The 19,259-nt window shown below is 45.2% G+C and overlaps 1 protein-coding gene across 1 annotated transcript; it reads left to right on the top strand.

Moving 5' to 3' along the window:
- Window positions 1-1,369: 1,369 nt before the first annotated feature.
- LOC108935562 (tumor necrosis factor receptor superfamily member 11A-like) lies at window positions 1,370-18,214 on the top strand. Its single transcript, XM_018754290.2, has 10 exons — window positions 1,370-1,735; window positions 6,816-6,888; window positions 8,206-8,331; window positions 9,297-9,443; window positions 9,538-9,625; window positions 11,550-11,626; window positions 12,074-12,181; window positions 12,554-12,603; window positions 12,874-13,489; window positions 16,819-18,214. The coding sequence occupies exons 1-10, from the start codon at window positions 1,661-1,663 to the stop codon at window positions 17,115-17,117; spliced, it is 1,659 nt and encodes a 552-aa protein (XP_018609806.2). The 5' UTR covers window positions 1,370-1,660; the 3' UTR covers window positions 17,118-18,214.
- Window positions 18,215-19,259: the final 1,045 nt, after the last annotated feature.

The raw sequence follows: 19,259 nt of genomic DNA, 5'->3' as shown, positions 1-19,259 counted from the left end.
TTAACATCATTTTGATATAACCTGTACAGAACAGTATATCTTTAACATATCTCTCTTTGTGGTTCAAATGGCTTTAGTGTGCAACATTTTGCATGATTAGTTGTTTTCTAACTGGAGCTGAATATAAAATATATCCTTTTTCCCTGGAACTCATGGGAATGCCAAAAAGCCAGTATTTTTCCTCATGATGTGAGATGCTTTCGTTCACCGTGTCCCGCAAACAGTGTTCTGGAAGTGGACTCAGCAGGAGGCCCTCGTTGCACATGCAAGGAATGATTTGCATCTTGGTCTAAGCGAATACCAACTGCAGAGTGAGGAAAAGAAAAAAAACAAAATCCTCCTGGCCCGAGCCGGAGGCTCAGAACTGAGGTGACGGTTATTCAAAACGTGACAATCCGGAGCCGCACCAGCAAACAGCAAGAGAGTGTTTATGATCTGAGTGTGAATGTGTACGATTATGGGCATGTGCACAAGGTGAGGAAGTGGGAGCGAGTGTCACAGTGTGTGTGTGTGTGTTTGTGTGTGCCCGCGTGCGGCTTGGTGCGTATGATGGGCATTTGTCTGCGTGTGGGATGGATGGGGGTGTGGGTGTTTCGGTGTGTAGGCGGGGTGTCTCAGCTGTCAAGCACAGGCGTATACTTTCCTTGGAAAACTCTGCCCCCCCCCCAAAAAAAAAAAAAAAAAAAAAAAAAAAAAGAATTTACACACACACACACATTTTCAGAACCGCTTGTCCCATACGGGGTCGCGGGGAACCGGAGCCTACCCGGCAACACAGAGCGTAAGGCCGGAGGGGGAGGGGACACACCCAGGACGGGAAAAGAATTTACCTTGTGGACAAACCAGGCATTTTTCGAGATATTTGTTCACGCAAATACTGGTATAAGTTTGTACCTGGAATGCAATAGTAACTTTCAACAGCACTTCTTATATGGACATTTAATGTGTCCGTGACGGGCGACACTGTTCCCGCCTCCAGAATAGGCTACGGGCCCCCGGGACCCTGCATCGGGGTAGCACGGTGGCGCAGCGGGTGGACCGTGCGATCGACGGCCAGGGGTTCGAATAACGCTCAGATTTGTGGAGTTTGCATGTTGTGGGGGTGTCCTCAAGGTGCTCCGGTTTCCTTCAACAGGAATTATGGAAGGAAGGAATAAATCATGTGTGCGGTTGTCGATCGCGAACGCAAACTACTCGTGAGGACAAACGGACGTAAACGACTTTAGCGCCTCAGTCAACGCTGCCTGTAGCTCGTGTTCCCAACCGAACGCGCTGCGTGTGGATGTATGCGCGCGCGCGTGGCGGAGTGGGCGGAGCTCCGCGCGAAGCCCTGTCTTTCCAGTGGGTCTTTTAACTGGCGCGCGTTGCCCCGCGCGCGCAGTCGACGGGAGCGGCCAGTGGCTGAGGGTCGCCGAAGGGGGCATGCGGCACCGCCAGCGGCGCGCACACGCACTCGCACAGATACGCACATACGCACGCGGCGCACGGTGCGATAACAGCGCTGGCACACACACACCCGTGCGGGCAGCGTGCTGGAACAGACACCCCGCTGCGAGCGTTCCGCGGACAACATCATCGCCGAGGTCGGACACGCGGTGAGACGCACCGCTCCGCTGTCACACACACACACACACACGCACACGCACACGCACACGGGGACATGAGGGTGCTATCCTCCACACTGCGGATACCCCGCGCCTGGATCTCACACCTGGTGATCGCCGCCTGCGCACAGGTACGTACGCGCGCACAGTCAGTCACACACTCTAGTTTTTACTGTGACATTGTGACAGATTATGATTAGGTCTGTTCCTGTTAGTTACAGAGAGCGGCTCATTTTCCAGTACCCGAAAAATAACAACAACAACAACAGTAATAATAATAATAATAATAATAATAATAATAAGTGATTGCCGTGGACGCACTTAAGTTAAATATGCTGAGGTGTGTGTGGTCGCTGACAGTAAGTGACTCAGTCAGTGGGACTTTTCTTTCGAGCGCTGTGTGTTTTGGTTTGTGGGCTGTAAAACGAACGCAGTTTCTCCTGCTTTCACATTTCATCGATGTGGTCGGGATTTCAGCGGCCAGGCTTTTCTCAGTGTTTCTAGACAAGTGTGTGTGTGTGTGTGTGTGTGTGTGTGTTCGGGTTGGAGAGATGCGATGGCTGCGGCGTTCCGTGTGTTCCGTGTGGGTCCTGGTCGCTGCTCCGCTCGTCCACTGTTTACCTCTGCTCTCCTGACACGTTCTTAGACAAACACACACACCTAAACACAGTCCCACAGAAACACACACACTCTGACTCTCACCACAACAGACACACACATGTGCGCAGACACAGAATTCGGGATTTCAGCTGTTAACCTTTCAGCCCAAAAAATGTTGTTTGGAAATAAAACACAGTCAGATATGAGACTTTCGGGTGTTTTAGTGGCTCACAATGTTTATTACCATTTATTAATTTAGCTGGTGCTTCTCTCCAAGGAGACCCAGTGTGTCATGTTTGTGTACCATGCTGTTTACACTTATTTACCCATACAGCAGGGTAAATATAGCCACCTATTTATATACAGTAGTATGTGTGTTCCTCTTCGAGGAAGTTAAATGAGGCGTTGTGTACATCAGTCTTGATAATTATGGTTGTAGAAGTTATTGATGAAGTGTATTTATAAGTACTGTGCAAATATACCTGCAATGTGTTCGGCTGTGATTCGTATCGCTGCTTCCTCAGCTGCCCACCTGGTGTGGCTGCGGTGAAACGGTGCCCACTGATGTTGCTTCACCGCGGTAGCCTGCCTGAGCACGTCCCAGGGCTCGGTGCGTTGGTGCCGAAGCCCATGGCATGTTCCATTCATGTTCCATTCCAACATGACATCGCGGGCCGGTGTGTACCTGAGCTCCAGCTCTTGTTCTACCTGCAGTGGAATCACAGAGTCGCACATTTAAATTATAGTGGGAACTCCGTGCCGGGTTTAAATCCCTGCTAAGTACCCAGGAGCGAGGTGGTTACCCTGAATTGCTCCGGTCAAAAAAACATAGCTGCGCTCTACACGTGGGTAAATCATTATAAGTAGTTTAGTGAACAAACAACATCCTAGGCTGCCTTAGGGAACGGCATCAGTGCAATGTTAGTTATCTTAATGCTTATTTGGAGGCCAGATTGTGCTCTCAGAAGGGGCTGACATGTAAAGTTTAATAACTTTAAGCGAAGAGATGGGTCTTGTGAAAAAGCAATCCTAGTGTGGCTTCCAGTAAAACTGAACAGAGTGAGATGTATAATTATTACCGTATCTCATGTTTCAGTGTTTGGCAGGGTTGAAAAGACCATTGTGGCAGTTATGCAAATAATCTGTCCATCTAACCATCGAAGCATGTGCTGCTGAGCTTTCCCAGGCTGGAGCCATTGGCTGTTTTCACACTGGATTGCTGGATGAGATTTTTTTCTTTTTTTTTTTTTTGGCTTCAGCTACTGGAAGTTACTGCTGGTCTATCAGTAAGGGTCGAATAATTTTAATATGATAAAATATATGTTTTCGTAACGGACTGGCATCCCATCCAAGGTGTCTCTCCTTAGCTTTATGCTCAGTGCTTCCGGGAAAGGCTCCGGACCACCGCGTCCCTGAGCAGGACAAGTGTTTAATGACGGACGGACAGACGGACAGCAGGAAGTATAAAGATTGAAGTCAAGTGTTCTTGTAACCTATAGGTTGCTGGTTTGAGACACAGAAGGAACTCTGCTGTACTTCTGTTCTGGACCAATCTACTCAGGTCCAGTGCAATATCCAATGGTATAGCTATGAATTACAGAGTGTTATAGACATTAATGTTGTTTGGCCCAAGTACTGAAAGTAATGAAAATCCCTTTTGACATCCTTACTGTATTTAGACAGATGATTTTGATAAAACTAAATAAAACTAATCCAGTAAAGAGTATAGATGTTTTGGAGGTTACTGAGCGATATTCGAAACAGTCTGGAGAATTGGACGTCTCGTCAGAGTTAGTGAGAAAGTAAATGACAAGCTGAGAAAGGGGGGATTATTAAAGCAGGTGGTTCCACATTTCATCAGGTCTAAAATTTGTTTCACTGCAGGGTAAACTTGCTCTGTGCAGTTTGCAACGTCCAACCCGTTTCGTGGCATGAGTTTTTTTTTCTGATTCCTAAAATAGATTGTTTTACAAGGTGGTCTGGGGTCTTGAGGTTGCACCATGGAGATGTAGAACATGTAATTTAAGGGCGTCACACACCATGCTTTTGTATGTTTAGCAAATGAAAACGTTGTATGTCACAAAATGGGGCCTCGAAGTTCTGGGGCAGCAGAAACAATAAGACATATGCTGTCTTGCTGGTTTCCTTTATTTGGAAATGCCCTGGGAACCAGACAAGAAGCACAAATATGCATTTTTGTGTGTGTTCGTTTGGAGGACGTTCTCAGCCAGAGAGGCAACGTGTGGAAATGTTATTAGAGTGCAGGAAGTAGCTCTTGATGAAACTTCCATATCGAATTAATTGATAATGAACGGAAAAGCTAAACGGTCAATGAAGTCAAATAGAGCGTTTTCATAAATAAATACATACTGCAGTATTTTGACATAATCATCTATGTTGGGTAGAGCGAAATGAAACATCGAGGCACTTCTTGTGGCAAAAATTTTTTGACAGTTTGCGTGCACATGGGATAGTATTTCTAGCTATTGGTACCGCATTGAAATAATTAGCGAAAAACAAATGTTATGCAAACCAGCCTAAAGGAAAGGTTTTTTCATTAAACACTGACCCTCAGACGCTTTATTGTTCCATGGAATGTGGGGAATGGATGGCAGAATTTCAGTTTGGCCCGATGGACAACGTTATTACAGCGGTAACTGTACAGAGCAGTACACTGACACGTGTGTTTAGAATCTCGAGAGTAATTTGCATAAAACACGGAAAGTATTCAAAAATTTCCCAAGGCAACTCTTCCTGTACACACCGTACAGGATGGAAAAATAAGTTGGAATTCCATGACATGCAGAAGGGCTTTGCCCTTCTTTGTTTACCGCATCGCAAACACAATATGCGACTTTGATCCATTTCTTTTCCTACAGAGTAACCAGCCTCGGGTGATGCATGTATTAGGTATTTTTTTTACATTTCCATAACGTTCGTCAATGGAGATGACTTATGAAACCACCATTTTAAAATATAAGTATGCGTCTGTACAGTGAAAACTAATTTTAATCTTTATATGTTAATGAATGTATTGATAATGAAAAGAGATATAGTTAATTTACATTTATTAGTTAAGATGACACTTTTCTCCAAAGCAGCTTACAGTGTTAAGGTTACAATTATTTACATGTTTATACAGCTGGGTAATTTTACTGGAGCAATTGAGGGTAAATACCTTGTTCAAGGGTCCTACAACCAATGGTGGGGATCAAACCTGCAACCTTTGGGTCCTAAGGCAGTAACTCTAACCACTACATTCCCATCTGTCCCAGTAATTATGAGGTAAAGCTGATGGTAATGGCTGCAAGTGTGATGTGATCGTTGCGGATAAGTTAACATGACTGACTAGACAGCCCAAGGTCATTGGCGTTCCAGCACCACTTCTGGCTTTCAGACAGCTATGATTAAGAACAGAATCTACAGTCGGGGTTGACAAGTCATTGGTCTTTGTGGATTGTTAAATAAACAACATGTAATTATATTAATAAGGACTGCTTTTAATGTGGTATGAGAACCTGTGACATGCTTTTAATGTGGTATGAGAACAGGAACATCTAAGGTTCCTGGTGTCCAAACAGTATATTTTCTGGAATCTTAACCGTTAAAGGCTCTGTAAATATATACAGTTGTACTGCATGTTTCATCAGCCAGTTTTAATTTTTTTGCCATATCAGCAGTGAAGTAATCAGAAAATGACACGCTGTTACTGTCGCTCCACCCTGCTTGGCGCACATATCATATACGTGCAGACATTTAGAACAGTTTCTATACTGAAATACACCGCAGATCAATACACAGAAATTGTAATGCATGTGTATTTAATCTTAACATAAATTGCACAATAAATGCAGTATTTACGTATTATTCTGAAATATATGCAAAGTGAGACAACACGCCTACTGGCAATGCCTTATTTTATTTTATGATAGGCAACCATCAATTTAGTTCAATTCAATTCAATGTATTTTTATAGAGCGCTCTTCCCATGCAGTGCCAGCGCTTTAACACAGGCATAAGGCAAGAAAAACAAATGGATCAGATAAAGAAACAAAGACGACAGTTGACTACCGACTATCAGAATATAATACTTTTATAGCGCTATAAGTATGCCTACTGGCCATGGAGGAAAGGAACAAAAACTCCCAACTGAAGATTGAGGGAGAAAAAAACCTCTGGGGGTCCAAGAGCCAGTGGTTGCCCACCTCTCCTGGACATTCTAGATTAAGTAACAATTTTAAGCCAGTTTACGAGTAATAATGATATTGTTGCTATATGGTAGCTTGAATCCTCAGCTCAGCATGGTACGTCTCATCCTACATGGCAGTTGGTCATCATCTTCAGTCAGCATGGGATGCGTCTGTGACCACCGGCCGGCCTCCTCAGGTTTTCTGGAGGGAGACAGTGCTCAACAAGAGGAGATAGTAATTTGTAACTTAAACAAGCCAATTTAATATGCATTGGTATAAAGGTGGCAAAAACAAACACAGGGAAGTGGAATTACATTGCAATCAGTTCACCACTGAAATGCTGCTGCATCTATTAGTGTTTAACTTGTTTGTTTTAATTATAGGAATCAGTGAATCATTATGCTGTTTAAATTTGTTTCAGGTTGCATCCCCGAGACCAACGTGCTCCTCGGGACTGTATGCTAATAACAGATGCTGTCGCAGGTGTGACCCAGGTGAGCAGCTTCAGGTCGAGCTTCTTGAGTGATAATAGACAATATGCACAATGACAGCAAAGTAGTTGGGGAATACCTGTATTATCCTGTTACACTTTTCAACAGTTGTTAATTTTTTACATTTTTCTATTATTATTTTATTATCACACACACTGTCTGAAACCACTTGTCCCAAGTGGGGTCATGGCAAACCAGAGCCTAACCCAGCAACACAGGGCACAGGAGGAGGGGCACACCCAGGATAGGACGCCAGTCCGTCAGGGCACCCCAAGCAGGACTCGAACCCCAGACCCACCGCAGAGCAAGACCCGGTCAAACCTGCTGAGCCACCACACCCCATCATTATTATTTTATATTATTATTATTTTATAATTTTTATACAAGTATATTAATTTTTTGCTGAATGATACAACTGAGTTTGTACATAGGCAAAGTATTCATACTTGTAAATAGCGTACTGACAGTTTTTTTTTGGGTGGGGGAGGTTGAGTGCATAAACTAACGTGTTCCACATTTCTTGAGATCGTCACCTCTGTACATGGTTATGTCTCACGCTTGTGATTGTCTGACCAAAAAATTACAGAAATGACAGGAAATAAATAAAATTTCTGAACACCTCAAGCTTTGCATATTTTGGCAGAAAAAAAGAATTGCTTTGAGTGTCAAAATTCTTCACATTTCCCACATCAAGTGTTTCTTTAGAATATATGAAAAGAAGTACTGCTGATACATAAAATGCGTTGCCAAGGTTTTGCAATAGAAGGATCCAGGCCAAGTATTTTCTCACGAACATTTCCATGTCTGTGCTCTTGAGCTCAGTGAGGAAGGGGCTGAAATAGGAACACGTCTTCTTCACGCCCACACACACTGAGAACAAAATGATGCTTATTACTCCATAAATTAAAAATGCATCTATGGTTGTTATATTGGGGGGCGCGGTGGGTTGGACCGAGTCCTGCTCTCTGGTGGGTCTGGGGTTCGAGTCCCGCTTGGGGTGCCTTGCGACGGACTGGCGTCCCGTCCTGGGTGTGTCCCCTCCCCCTCCAGCCTTACGCCCTGAGTTGATGGGTTAGGCTCCGGCTCCCCGCGACTCCGTACGGGACAAGCGGTTCAGACAGTGTGTGTGGTTGTTATATTTTTACTTAAAAAGGTACTGTGCTGTTATTGTTGATGATGCTGAGTTTTTCATCAGTAACTGCTCATGGAGGCCACGAACAAGTGTGACATGAGGATGGTATAACCATCCTGTCTGATGGGTGTGATGAGTGTGAAATCTTTGTCTCCTCATACAGCCACGATCATCTTTCTCTCTCTTAGGAACGTACCAGTTTGCGCAATGCACGGCTGACGAGGAAACGAAATGCCGTCCGTGCGGCCAGAACGAGTACCTACCGTACGCTAATAATGAGTCGAAGTGCTTGCTGCAGAAGATCTGTGATCCAGGTTGTACCCAAAGGCTGTCATTCATATGTCCTTCATATCCTGTAGAGATAGAAAGGCATAATACTGGCCATATGTCTCAGAGACTTGGAAAAAATGGTCAATGTTCATTTATGCATTTTTCCAGTTTGCCATGAGGCCTTGTTGGTCTGATGGTTAAAATGAGAACTCGCACATATGTGTAGCTGTTTAGTTTTTTTATTGTAAACTTATTTTATAAGTATGTATTTTCTTACGCTAGTTCATTTGCTTTTATCATTTCCCAGTTAAAAAAAGCAAACATGCATCCTTTTGCATTCATATAGTATATACACATGGAGTTCCGCCTGAAAGTATGTGAACCCTATAGGGATGGTCATTATTCTTATGCAAAATATTCAAATTAACTTCTAAATCTGAAAATAAACGTATAAAATGAACAAACGCTTATAATTTACACCCCTGATTTTACGTATCTACTTGGTGTAACCAATGACACTTGGGGTTCCCTTGTTTTTGCACCTGCACTACTACTGCTCTTCTGCTACACACATAATTTCCTCTAAAGCAACATACGAATCGCTCATTACACACCTACTACGCGCATTTACATTTGCATTTATTCGTTTAGCAGACGCTTTTGTCCAAAGCGACGCACATCCCGGCAAAAGTACAATTTATGCATTACGTTGAGAGAAGGAGACATAGCTGCAGACATGAAAGTCTCAAGCAAAACGTCACACGAGAAAGACTGCTTCTCATTAAATTACAATTTGGAGGTAAAAGTAAGGGATACAAGGGGTTCACACACTTTCAAGCAGCACTGTATTATTTTCCATTGATGTTTTTGGTGTGTGCACAGTATGTGTGTGTGTTTGTATGTATAAATATATATGTGTATGTAGGGTATACAACGGAAAACACACATATTTTAAAGTAGACCTGCGAAGAAAGTGCTTTCTGAAATTTGGCTTTGTCCCTCTACCTAGTAAAGGGCTTCATCCAGGAATCCAGGGTGAACCGCACTGCTGCGGTCCCGTGCCGCTGTAAGCCAGGGTACCAGTGCTCACTCATCAACTGCGAGTTCTGTGTGAAGATAGAAAAGTGTCAGCCTGGATTTGGATTTGTGACGAACGGTAAGAAACACTGCTCGGCCTCCTTCTTTCTGAGAAGGCCTGCTTTCCGCTGTCGGCTGTCTTTTATTAATTTGCGTTTCTTTCTCTTTTTAAGAGGGCAAGGGTACGGGGACCTGTTTGCCGTGCAAAAATGGGTATTACTCCAACATCTCCTCCACTGAGCCCTGCAAGCCTTGGACAGAGTGAGTTTTCCTCCATACTCAGTTTCTGAAGATTTCGATGATGGTAACTTGAATGTAGAGTTTCTAAGACAAACCCCAAGATAGATCTCCCTGGGTTGTCAGAAACCATAAGTTGCATACATTCTTTCACCTCCACTGTTCGGCGTTCGGCCGTCATACCATCTTCACCTGTAACTCTTCCTGAAATGTCCCAAAATGACTCATGTAGAAGGCACACATTTTTAAAATACATTTTTAGTATATTTGCAGATATTTGAAAGTGCCCCTCAAGTTCTATGTGGCATATTTTAATTATATTATTTAAATCCCTGTAATCAACTTGGCATATTTTTGTAATATCTTTAAATGCATGCAATGAAACATTTTCTGTTATAGTGTATACGGTGTGTATATATTGGGCACATTTTTAAATATGTAAGTATACTTTCTCTTCTGTATAGAGGGCCAAGCAACGTCATCAAGGCACCAAAATTGCATGTTAGCTACCACATAAACTACATAGTTATATAATACATTTTTAGAATACATGCAACTATTTGACATAAGCTAACATGATTTTTTCAGTCTAATTGTTACATCTGGTTGTGAAGTGTTTTGACTGACTGCTTTTAAAAGAGAATCTAGAAATCATACTGTAAAGAAAATCCATCCATCCACCCATCCTATTTATCACTTGTCAATGTTGAGCTGTGGTAAAAACTCATCATTATTATATTTAAATTGGTTATTCAACACAGCCATGAAAACACTGTGGCTGTGCAACGATTTACGGTTATTAATCTGTCATTGTGTAGCTTAGAGGGGGTGTGGTGGCGCAGTGGGTTGGACCAGGTCCTGCTCTCTGGTGGGTCTGGGGTTCGAGTCCCACTTGGGCTGCCTTGCAATGGACTGGCATTCTGTGCTAGGTGTGTCCCCTCCCCCTCCAGCCTTATGCCCTGTGTTGCTGGGATAGGCTCTGGCTCCCTGCGACCTTGTATGGGACAAGCAGTTCAGACAGTGTGTGCATGTAGCTTAGAGCAGGCAGTAAGAAAATGATTATGGATATGCACTTGAAGCTGGTGGTTGCTGGAGGTCCCATAAGAGGGCTATACCATAGTGCTCTTGAGGGTGCCGTAACTGGATTTTCCCCAGTAAAATATCCCGTACGAAAGTTTAATCAACAGCTTTCAGGTTAGAGGTACGTGTCCATGTTCGTTGCCTTACGTTCACAAAATACGGCAGACGAAAACACAATGATGGCATATTCACGCAACGAGCCGACATTATTACGCAAAATAACGTGCAGGGTCTGTGCAGCAGAAACGCATGCCGTTTGGCATCACCAAAAACACCCGTTCACAATAAAGCGAATGCGTGAGTGTTAAAGCACCAGAGCGCATTGTGTAGTTGATACACAGAGGTCATCATGTTCCGCTTGCGTTCTAGAGCCCATTAGGAAGTCCAGTAAATTGCTTTTTTAAACTTTATAGGTTGCTTTCTCATAACCTTCTGCGAACAAGTTGCCATTTTGAGCGACATAATTCGCCGTGCTGCTTCTGTATTCTGCCGAGAATATGGAAACTGAAATTGAGTTTGGCAGCTCATGAGAGAGCAGCTCGTGGGTTTATTGTACACGCTGCTCGCAAAGTGGCTTTTTTATGAATAACAAGTGCCTGCGATGCACTCGGCGCTTAGCCTCGCGACACGCCGGTCCCGTGCTATTTCCAGGTCACACGCATGGCTCTTCGACGGGCTCCTCCGCAGACTCGCCGCACTGCGGTGCTGTGACTAATCCTCGGGCCACTTCCCCTGGAAAAGACCGTTCCCTATCGGCCGTAGCGTTTGCAGCGGGCAGACGGACGCCCGGGAGAGTCGGAGCTGATGAAAATAGAAAAGGCCAGCTCGTTGAGAAATAATAAAATGTGCACCTCCCTCCCCTCGACAGCTGCAAAGTCCTCGGAAAAACTGAAAAACAGCCCGGCAGCGATAAAAGTGACTCTCAGTGTGGGGCCATCATTACTGGTATGTGAGTTATTTTCATAATCACAGTTGTGCATGTCTCTGTGTTCTGCACACCCACCTCCTGCTGTAGGACCTTTGAGCAACGTACTTACCCTGAACTAATACAGTTAAAAAAAAAAAAAAAAAAAAAAAAATTATCCATTGCCAAATTTATCCAATTCACCATCCTGCTCAATGGGTAAATTATCTTCAGTAGCTTAGTATGCAAAAGTAACATCGGTTAAGTAAGTGTGAAAGTGAAATAATGAGCAAATAATGGAGTACTAAATCAAAATGTTAAAAAGCAAATATGATTTGCTATGGAGGAATTCTTTCATTAGAGGACATTGAGAACGTGATGTATGTAGCGTGTCGGTTGTATGTAGTATGTAAATTGGTCCTTTAATGGTCACTTGAGCAGATGCTGTGTTACAGTTAACATCTTTCTTAATTTCTCGATTTCTGCAGGTGCCTCCAGTTTGTGGGTTGTCGTCGCTGTGCTGTCGCTGTTAGTTTTAGTGTCGCTGGTCGTCCTGTTCTTGCTTTGCTGCAAGGAGAAGTTAAAGCCTCTCTCAGGTAAATGGACTCATCCACATTGTTGGTTTTACAGTAGAACCGTATTAATTGTAATGGTGAATTCTGGGGATATACAGTACCAGTGAAGTGTGAGTACATCTGGCAACCTGGGCAGTACCTGTATGAGACGAGCTGGACGGAAGAGTGAGAGCGAAACGGCCCGCAGGTGTCCTGCGACTCTGGGAATTGCTGCAGAAGACACGTCGGCTCGTTTGCCCGGCGGACTTGCCGACGCCTAATGTGAACAAACCAGGCGTACTCAAACTTTTGACTGCGACCACAGTAGCAATATGAGTAGTCACGCATCTTACAGCAGATGTACACGTACCTCCCAGGGAGCTAGACCGTAAGTCTGTTTGCGGTTCTTTGCAGGAAACTTACGGACCTGTGTGCAGAACCTCAAGCAAAGCAGGGTGCAGCAGGTAAGGACTAGTCGGGTACTGCTGTTCGATTCATCTTTGCTGTCCTCCAGCAGGGAGCCCAGCTATGTAAGATCGCATGTTCCGAAATTTTCTGAAGAACAGGGCAAAGCGGCGCATGAAATTGTCGTGGGCATCTTTGCGTAGTAACACAATTACCGTTAAATTGAGACCACCGGGGTGCAAACGCAAATTTAGTCGTCTTTGTCCAGGAAGCGTGTGCGATTTGTGGATGCGAGCAACCTCTTTAATTTTGCGTCTTGTGTGATGAAGGAGATGGCGCCTTACAGCAGCCCCAGCGGGCCTCTGAACCGCAGCCTTTTACACGAGGGGAACCTCCACGACGCCTCGGACGTCGGCCCCGGTGACCGTGCCCCGGCCGCCAAGCTCGCCGTGGCTGGAGAAAGCTGCAGGTTGGCGCCCGCAGAGGCCAAGAGCGAGCCTCCGTCGTACTCCGGATCCGCACCCTGCAGCTGCGCGTTCCCCGTGAGGGGCCCCTTGGAGGTGGGCGAGAACGAAGACTGCAGCCAGGCGGTGGCCCCCGGGGTCTGTTCCTGCGGAGCGGAGACCGTGCAGAAGCGGCCCCCCTGCGAGGACTGCCGGGCGGAACCGCAAGGGTCGTGCGACCCCGGCCGGGACCCCGGGGTTCAAGTGACGGGTCGTGGCGGAGAACGGCCCGGCACCCGAACGGACGGGGACGACAGACAGAACGAGCCCTGCTGCTGCAGCGAGGACTCCACCACGGGGCCCCTGCTGTCCCTGGAGTGCGAGGAGGACGCGGGGCGCTCCCCCCAGGGTGGCAGCGAGCGAAAGCTGCCCGCTTGCGGGATTTCGAATGACCCCGTGCCGCTGCACGCCGCGCAAAGTTTAGACACACCGATGGCCTCTGGTGAGTGACGGATCCTCGATCGCTTTCGCTCGGCCGTAGGGCCACCGCCTGGCGAAGACCACAGAACGTCTGACAAAACCATCGCCGAAATCGATAGAGCACAGACTTAAAACGTTTACACTCAGTAGCGACGTGTAAACCGGCAACTGCTCTACTGTTCATATAATTAGCGTTAATTTTTTCATTGCTCTTTGAATCTGCTCCTCAAGCGCCATTGAAGAATATAGTCACTGTGGCGCATCGGGGGGGATTTTGTACCACAGGTGCTCCCACAGGTGCCACTTCGCTATGAGATGCTCAAAGTCGAAGGTTCGGGTCGCAGCGGAGAAGCTCGTTATCGTCAGCAAGACGAGGAGCGAGCGTGTAGACCGTTGCTTTTGCCTTGTCCCTTGGAGCTGAGATGTGGTCCGAGTGTATTATGGCTCATAAGAATGGAATAATTACTGTCAAATACTGTGTGCCGTGCGATCGCAGACTGGCTGCTCAGAACCAACAGTATCTGTAGAACCTGGTCTTCATTACCGCGAAGTACTTTCGTCCTCCCTGCGCCGACTGTGGCGAAGGAGTGCCGTATCGTTGTCGTAAATGAGCCCCGAACTCGAGAAATGAGTGGAATGTTCGCCGAATGCAGCGACGCGCAGAAATTTCAGCGCCGGGCTTCACTGCTCCCCTTTAGGATAAAACTCGGACGTTAAGAGACAGGACCGTTCGCGCGCGTTCGGACGTTAAATTTAAACCTCATGTGAAATGATACGTATGTAATTTCGGATATGAATTATTGTTATTTTGCAAAGTGAGGGTGTTGTTTTCCCTTTGGAAGGAAACTGTATGACTGCCTTTATATAAACATCCAGTTTATATAGTGCAGTTCCAGGATCATTTTCTGTTTTTGGGACCGGTATTCCGTCAGTGCTAGTTAGGCTGCCACAGTGACGTCCCTCCCTGTAATTTAGTAACCAGCCAAGTCCCCGGGGCATCTTAGTACGACCACAACAGATAACGAAGTAACTATAGCGTGTAAACACTTCAAAATGGGAGATGATGTCCAGGACGCAGATATTTGACTCAAATTCCAAAGTGCTTTGAAAAGGACCGCATTCTCATTTAAGCAGTATGTATTCAGAGCTCTTAAATTAATGTCTCCCCGCCCTCAGCCGTCGTATTACTGTGCAGCACGGCAATTTTCCTGTACCTATCCGACTGTACGTCTATAAATATGCTGTTTAATTCCCAAAGCAGTGCAGCTCGCTTGTAAATCCTGGAAAGCTGTATGCTTATTTCGAAGAGTATGGGGTATCGGGTAGCATAGTGGTTGGTGCTCCTGCCTTTGGACCCCAAGGTTGCAGGTTTGATCCCCACCTCTGGCTGTAGTACCCTTGAGCAAGGTACTTACCCTAAATTGCTTCAGTAAAACTACCCAGCTGTATAAAAGGGGAACTGATTGGAAGCATGTAATAACTGTGACCTTGACATTGTAAGTTGCTTTTGAGAAAAGCGTGAGCTGAATGAATACATGTAAATGTAAAGAGCAGTTAGATGTTACTGTATGTCGGTTCTTGTGATGGTGTAACGTGGTTCTGTTTTTGCTTTTGCTTGACATCCTAATAAAATGATAAATCCAGTAAATCTGTGGAAATGGATTTGCTTTTCATTTATGAGACTAGTAATGCTCTGTTGTCAAAAGTGGAAAGAACAGCAGTCACCTACATATGAAGCACGAGATTCATGTTCTCTCCATAGTTTATATCATCTGAAAAAAATGTGGCGATGTCTGAGCAGAGGCGCTGAAGGCCGACTGTCGTTGGTCTCCGTCTGTTTGCCGGTGGCCGAGAGACCCGTTTTTGGACGATTCGGAGGTTGCGCTTCTTTCGGTTGAATCCGTCGGTGAGCAATGAGTCGTGAGACATTAAATGCTTTTATTCCTAAATCTGACGATATCACGACAATGATGCTGGGCACAATGGATTTCATATTGCTTTGTGAATAAATGAGTTTATTCTTAGGGGACCATTTGCAAATAAAATAATATTTCAAAATATATATATAGATAATATATATTTTTTTTTTTTTGCAGAAACTCTAAAGAAGGGAAATCTTCATTTATCAGTGCAGCAGCTGTTCAGAAATACCAGATGTGTCCTTCCCTGTATGTATGTAATGGCATCGAGTACTACTGATAATATTTCCAGTCCCCCCAATATCTGACAGCTCGGTTCAGCGGAACAGTCACGTGTTTGTATAGTACCCTGTGGAAAGGGACAGTGCGCAGCTCTGGACTGAAGGTTTCTGCATCTGCAGGACCTTGAAGTTTGGATCTGGGGGTCAGAAATTGAGCTGCTTACAGGATATCCGCGTGTGACAGAGTAAATAGTAAACAGGTACATGTGACTGCTAATGACTTAGGTATGTTTCTGTGGACAGTGACAGCACATGCAGAAATTACATCAACGCTGTCTGCATTACAGGTTCTCGAGGGGGGGGAAGAAAAAAGCCAAAAATACACATACGGATGTGCAAAGTGCTGCAAGTCACAGACAGATGAGTAAAGGGTGCGTGGTCCGTTGCTCATCGACGCGGAGCCTGCTCCTTCGGGGGGTTCGTCGGTCCCCGCGCCAAAGTGGATGTGCGGCTGGGGAAGTGGGAGTCGAACAGAGACGGCGAGTGTCGAAATATCAGTGGAAGGAAACGGCTGTGCAGGCGGAAGTGTTTAAAAATAACCCACGGTGTGACCCGTGGAATAAGGGGCTGACCTTCGAATCGGAATTCGCCTTTTCCGCTTTAAAATCGAATCTCGATCAGATTTTAAATCTTTTTCGGTTTTATGCTCAGTTGCAGTGAATTTTCACATGTAACTGGGTAATAACTGGTTAATTCAATCCGATGCTCTCTGAGCCGCTCCGAACCGGACCGATTCCCACAGGAAAAGCAGAGCCTTGCATTGCTGCGGTGTTTTCATATAATATGCAAAATATTTCTTCCATGACGACCTGGGAGGTCTTGTCTTCCATGGAATTCAAATGCTGAATGGGGGTGGGGGGTGGTCGTACTCCGCCGATAACTCCAGGCCTCAAACGCTTTAAGAAGGGCTCCGAAGGAGGAGGAGATGCCGAACTGGGGTGTAAATGGGGAGCTAAATGAAAGATGTGCCTATTGCTCCAGTTTTGTCCGAAGGTCCTTTCCATACTCGTCTGCCTTTTCGTCTGTGTAGACAGCTGGATCTTTTGCTCTAGAACCCATAGGCAGGACCCCATCTGCAAGAATCCAAACCTATTGACGGTTCGGCTAGGCTGCTTTTTCGGTGTCACTCACGAGCCTCGCTGATTTTGCAGGCCGCGTGTCTGGGAACAACAACACGGCGTTCATCTCCAGCGGGCAGGTGATGAACTTCAGCGGGGACGTCATCGTCGTGTACGTCAGCCAGGGCTCCCAGGGTGCCGGGGAGACCCAGGAGGAGGCTTTCGGAAACCCCGTCCAGGAGGAATCTGGCGACGGGGCCTTCAGGGCGCAGAGCAAAGCCGACGCCGGCGCCCCCTTGCGAGACCCGGCGCTCCGGTACCCTCCGGCCACACAGAGAAGCTTACCTGTCCAGGAGGAGAGCAACGAGTGGCCCCAGCACAAACTGCTGTAAAAATAATTTTAAAAAAGAACTAAAGCCGGTGCCCTGAGGACAGCATGCGGCCAGTACTACCTGGATTTACTCTCCTTTTGTAATATAGATATTCTTCTGTTCAGGGTATGTTGATGTATTCGTATAAATGCTATGCATTTGTTTAAACTTAGATTTTGCGTGTGCGCGTGTGTGCACTTAGGAGCATTGAAAAAGCCCTGTTCAAAAGGCAGACTAATGTTCCAGATTGAAATAAGCGTGTCGTGATGTACATTCCCAACTGGAATTGAAATGTATTAGCTTGTTCTTCTGGTGAGAGGGGAAGTCGGGCCAAGGAATGGCGCAAAAGAGCGCGGAGAGACACGCATCGAGCGGGAAAAGTAGTAACGACACGTTTAACAGTATGGAGGGGTATGAGGGAACCTAACAGAGCGACAGCCCCTAAAGTTGGAACGGGAAAGAAATGCCCCCTGGGAGATACCCGCTGACAACTGGAGGCCTGCCACACACCCCTCCCACCCTCCGAGCAGCTCGAGTTCTTGCATTCTCACTAGTCTTGTGTTTTTCATGCAATTTGGTATTTTCTGAAATAACATAAAATACATTGAAAAGGACATAGAGACCAGGCAACAGTGACTGGTGTATCAGAGTTTAATTTCCAAATTAAAAATTTGCTGTATGTATAGTTGACGCAAGGCCTTCCAAAGTGTCTGTCATTTGTGAGAGGAGGCAGTGCTTCTTTTTTTTTTTTTTTTTTTTTTTCTTTTTTTTTTTTTTAACTACGGGTCTTCAGCGGCTGGACTGCAGCCTGCAGAAATGCGTGTAGGAGTGTGTGTTAGTGACTGAGAGCTCATGAGAAGCCCGGCTCTCGTAAGCGTCACGTGAACAACATCGGCTTCCCCTTCAGTCATGAAGAAAGATCAGCTTTTAAATCCCTGAACTGCATTACAAGGTGTGTGGTATAGTGAGAAATAAAATATAAGTGTAAGAATTTAAGCAAGAAAGCCCAGTGTGACTCCAGCAACATACTGGCCGAGCTCAGTTTTGTCATGGATTATTTTCAACGAAATGTTTGAATTCTAATAAAGCATTGTGTATTTTGTCATTGCTTTGGAGAAAAGCATCAGCTAAATGAATAAATGTAAATATATTTAATTTTACTTGTTGGAGATCAGTTTTATATTAAATGCGTTTCCTTCCGCAACCTTAAGGTGTGAACGTGGACGTGTTTCCATACACTTCTCTTTGCGTTTCATGCCACCGCATACACGGTAAGCATCTCTAGCTTGAAATGCTTTGACTGTCCGAAATGCGCGTAGAGCTGTATACGTAGACGACCTCAGATGGCTACCAGCTGTTGAAGCGGTATAAAAAAATGTGCACGCAGCCCTTCTGACTTCCCACTTTAAAAGGAACAAGCAATCATGGTTTGGATCGTGAATATTTTTTTGTGCACTTGGAAGCAGATTGTGCCATCAAAGATGTACAGACCGTCTACTGGGACTGGAGGCAGAGAGTAACTCAGTATTTCTGCCAGTCACAAATTATGACTGGTTTGCATGAAACTGGCTGCTTCCCCTTTAGCCCAAAACTCCTTGAGAACTTTGCTGCTGCCCTGGCCTCCGGTGGTTCTGTTATTCGGACGACTCTATTTATTTATTGTTCTCTCAAAAATTACTTGCAGCATTTTGATTGCGCCCTACGAAAAATCACGGTTATTTACCAATTGATACAGCTGGGTAATTTTGACCGGAGCAATTCAGGGTAAGTACCTTGATCAGAGGGACTGGAGCAGGAGTGTGGATACAAACTTGTACCACTACGCCACCTACTGCCTCTACTTTGATTTTATTTGTTATAAAAGTCGGGTGAATGATGCTCTTCGTTGACACAATAAGCTACCCAATATACACTGCAATCTACTATAAGACACTTATAATCACCGATGATCTGTATATATATTTGTTGTTTTTTTTCAATTTTCCTAAAAATTTTCCTATTTTTGATCACTTGCGGTTGTGTAATCTTGTCACCATGGCTTCTTTTGTGGGATACTTTTCGTCTATGTACCAGGTAGGTAAAATGTATAACTCTGCCACCTTTGGTAAGAGATGCGAATTTTCTGACAACTGCTACAAATAAAAGATACACATAATTATACTG

The sequence above is a fragment of the Scleropages formosus genome, chromosome 9 (genome assembly GCF_900964775.1).
Source record: "Scleropages formosus chromosome 9, fSclFor1.1, whole genome shotgun sequence".
Taxonomy (NCBI): domain Eukaryota; kingdom Metazoa; phylum Chordata; class Actinopteri; order Osteoglossiformes; family Osteoglossidae; genus Scleropages; species Scleropages formosus.
Note: the sequence above shows the minus strand (reverse complement) of the source record. Positions and strands in the feature narration are given on the sequence as shown.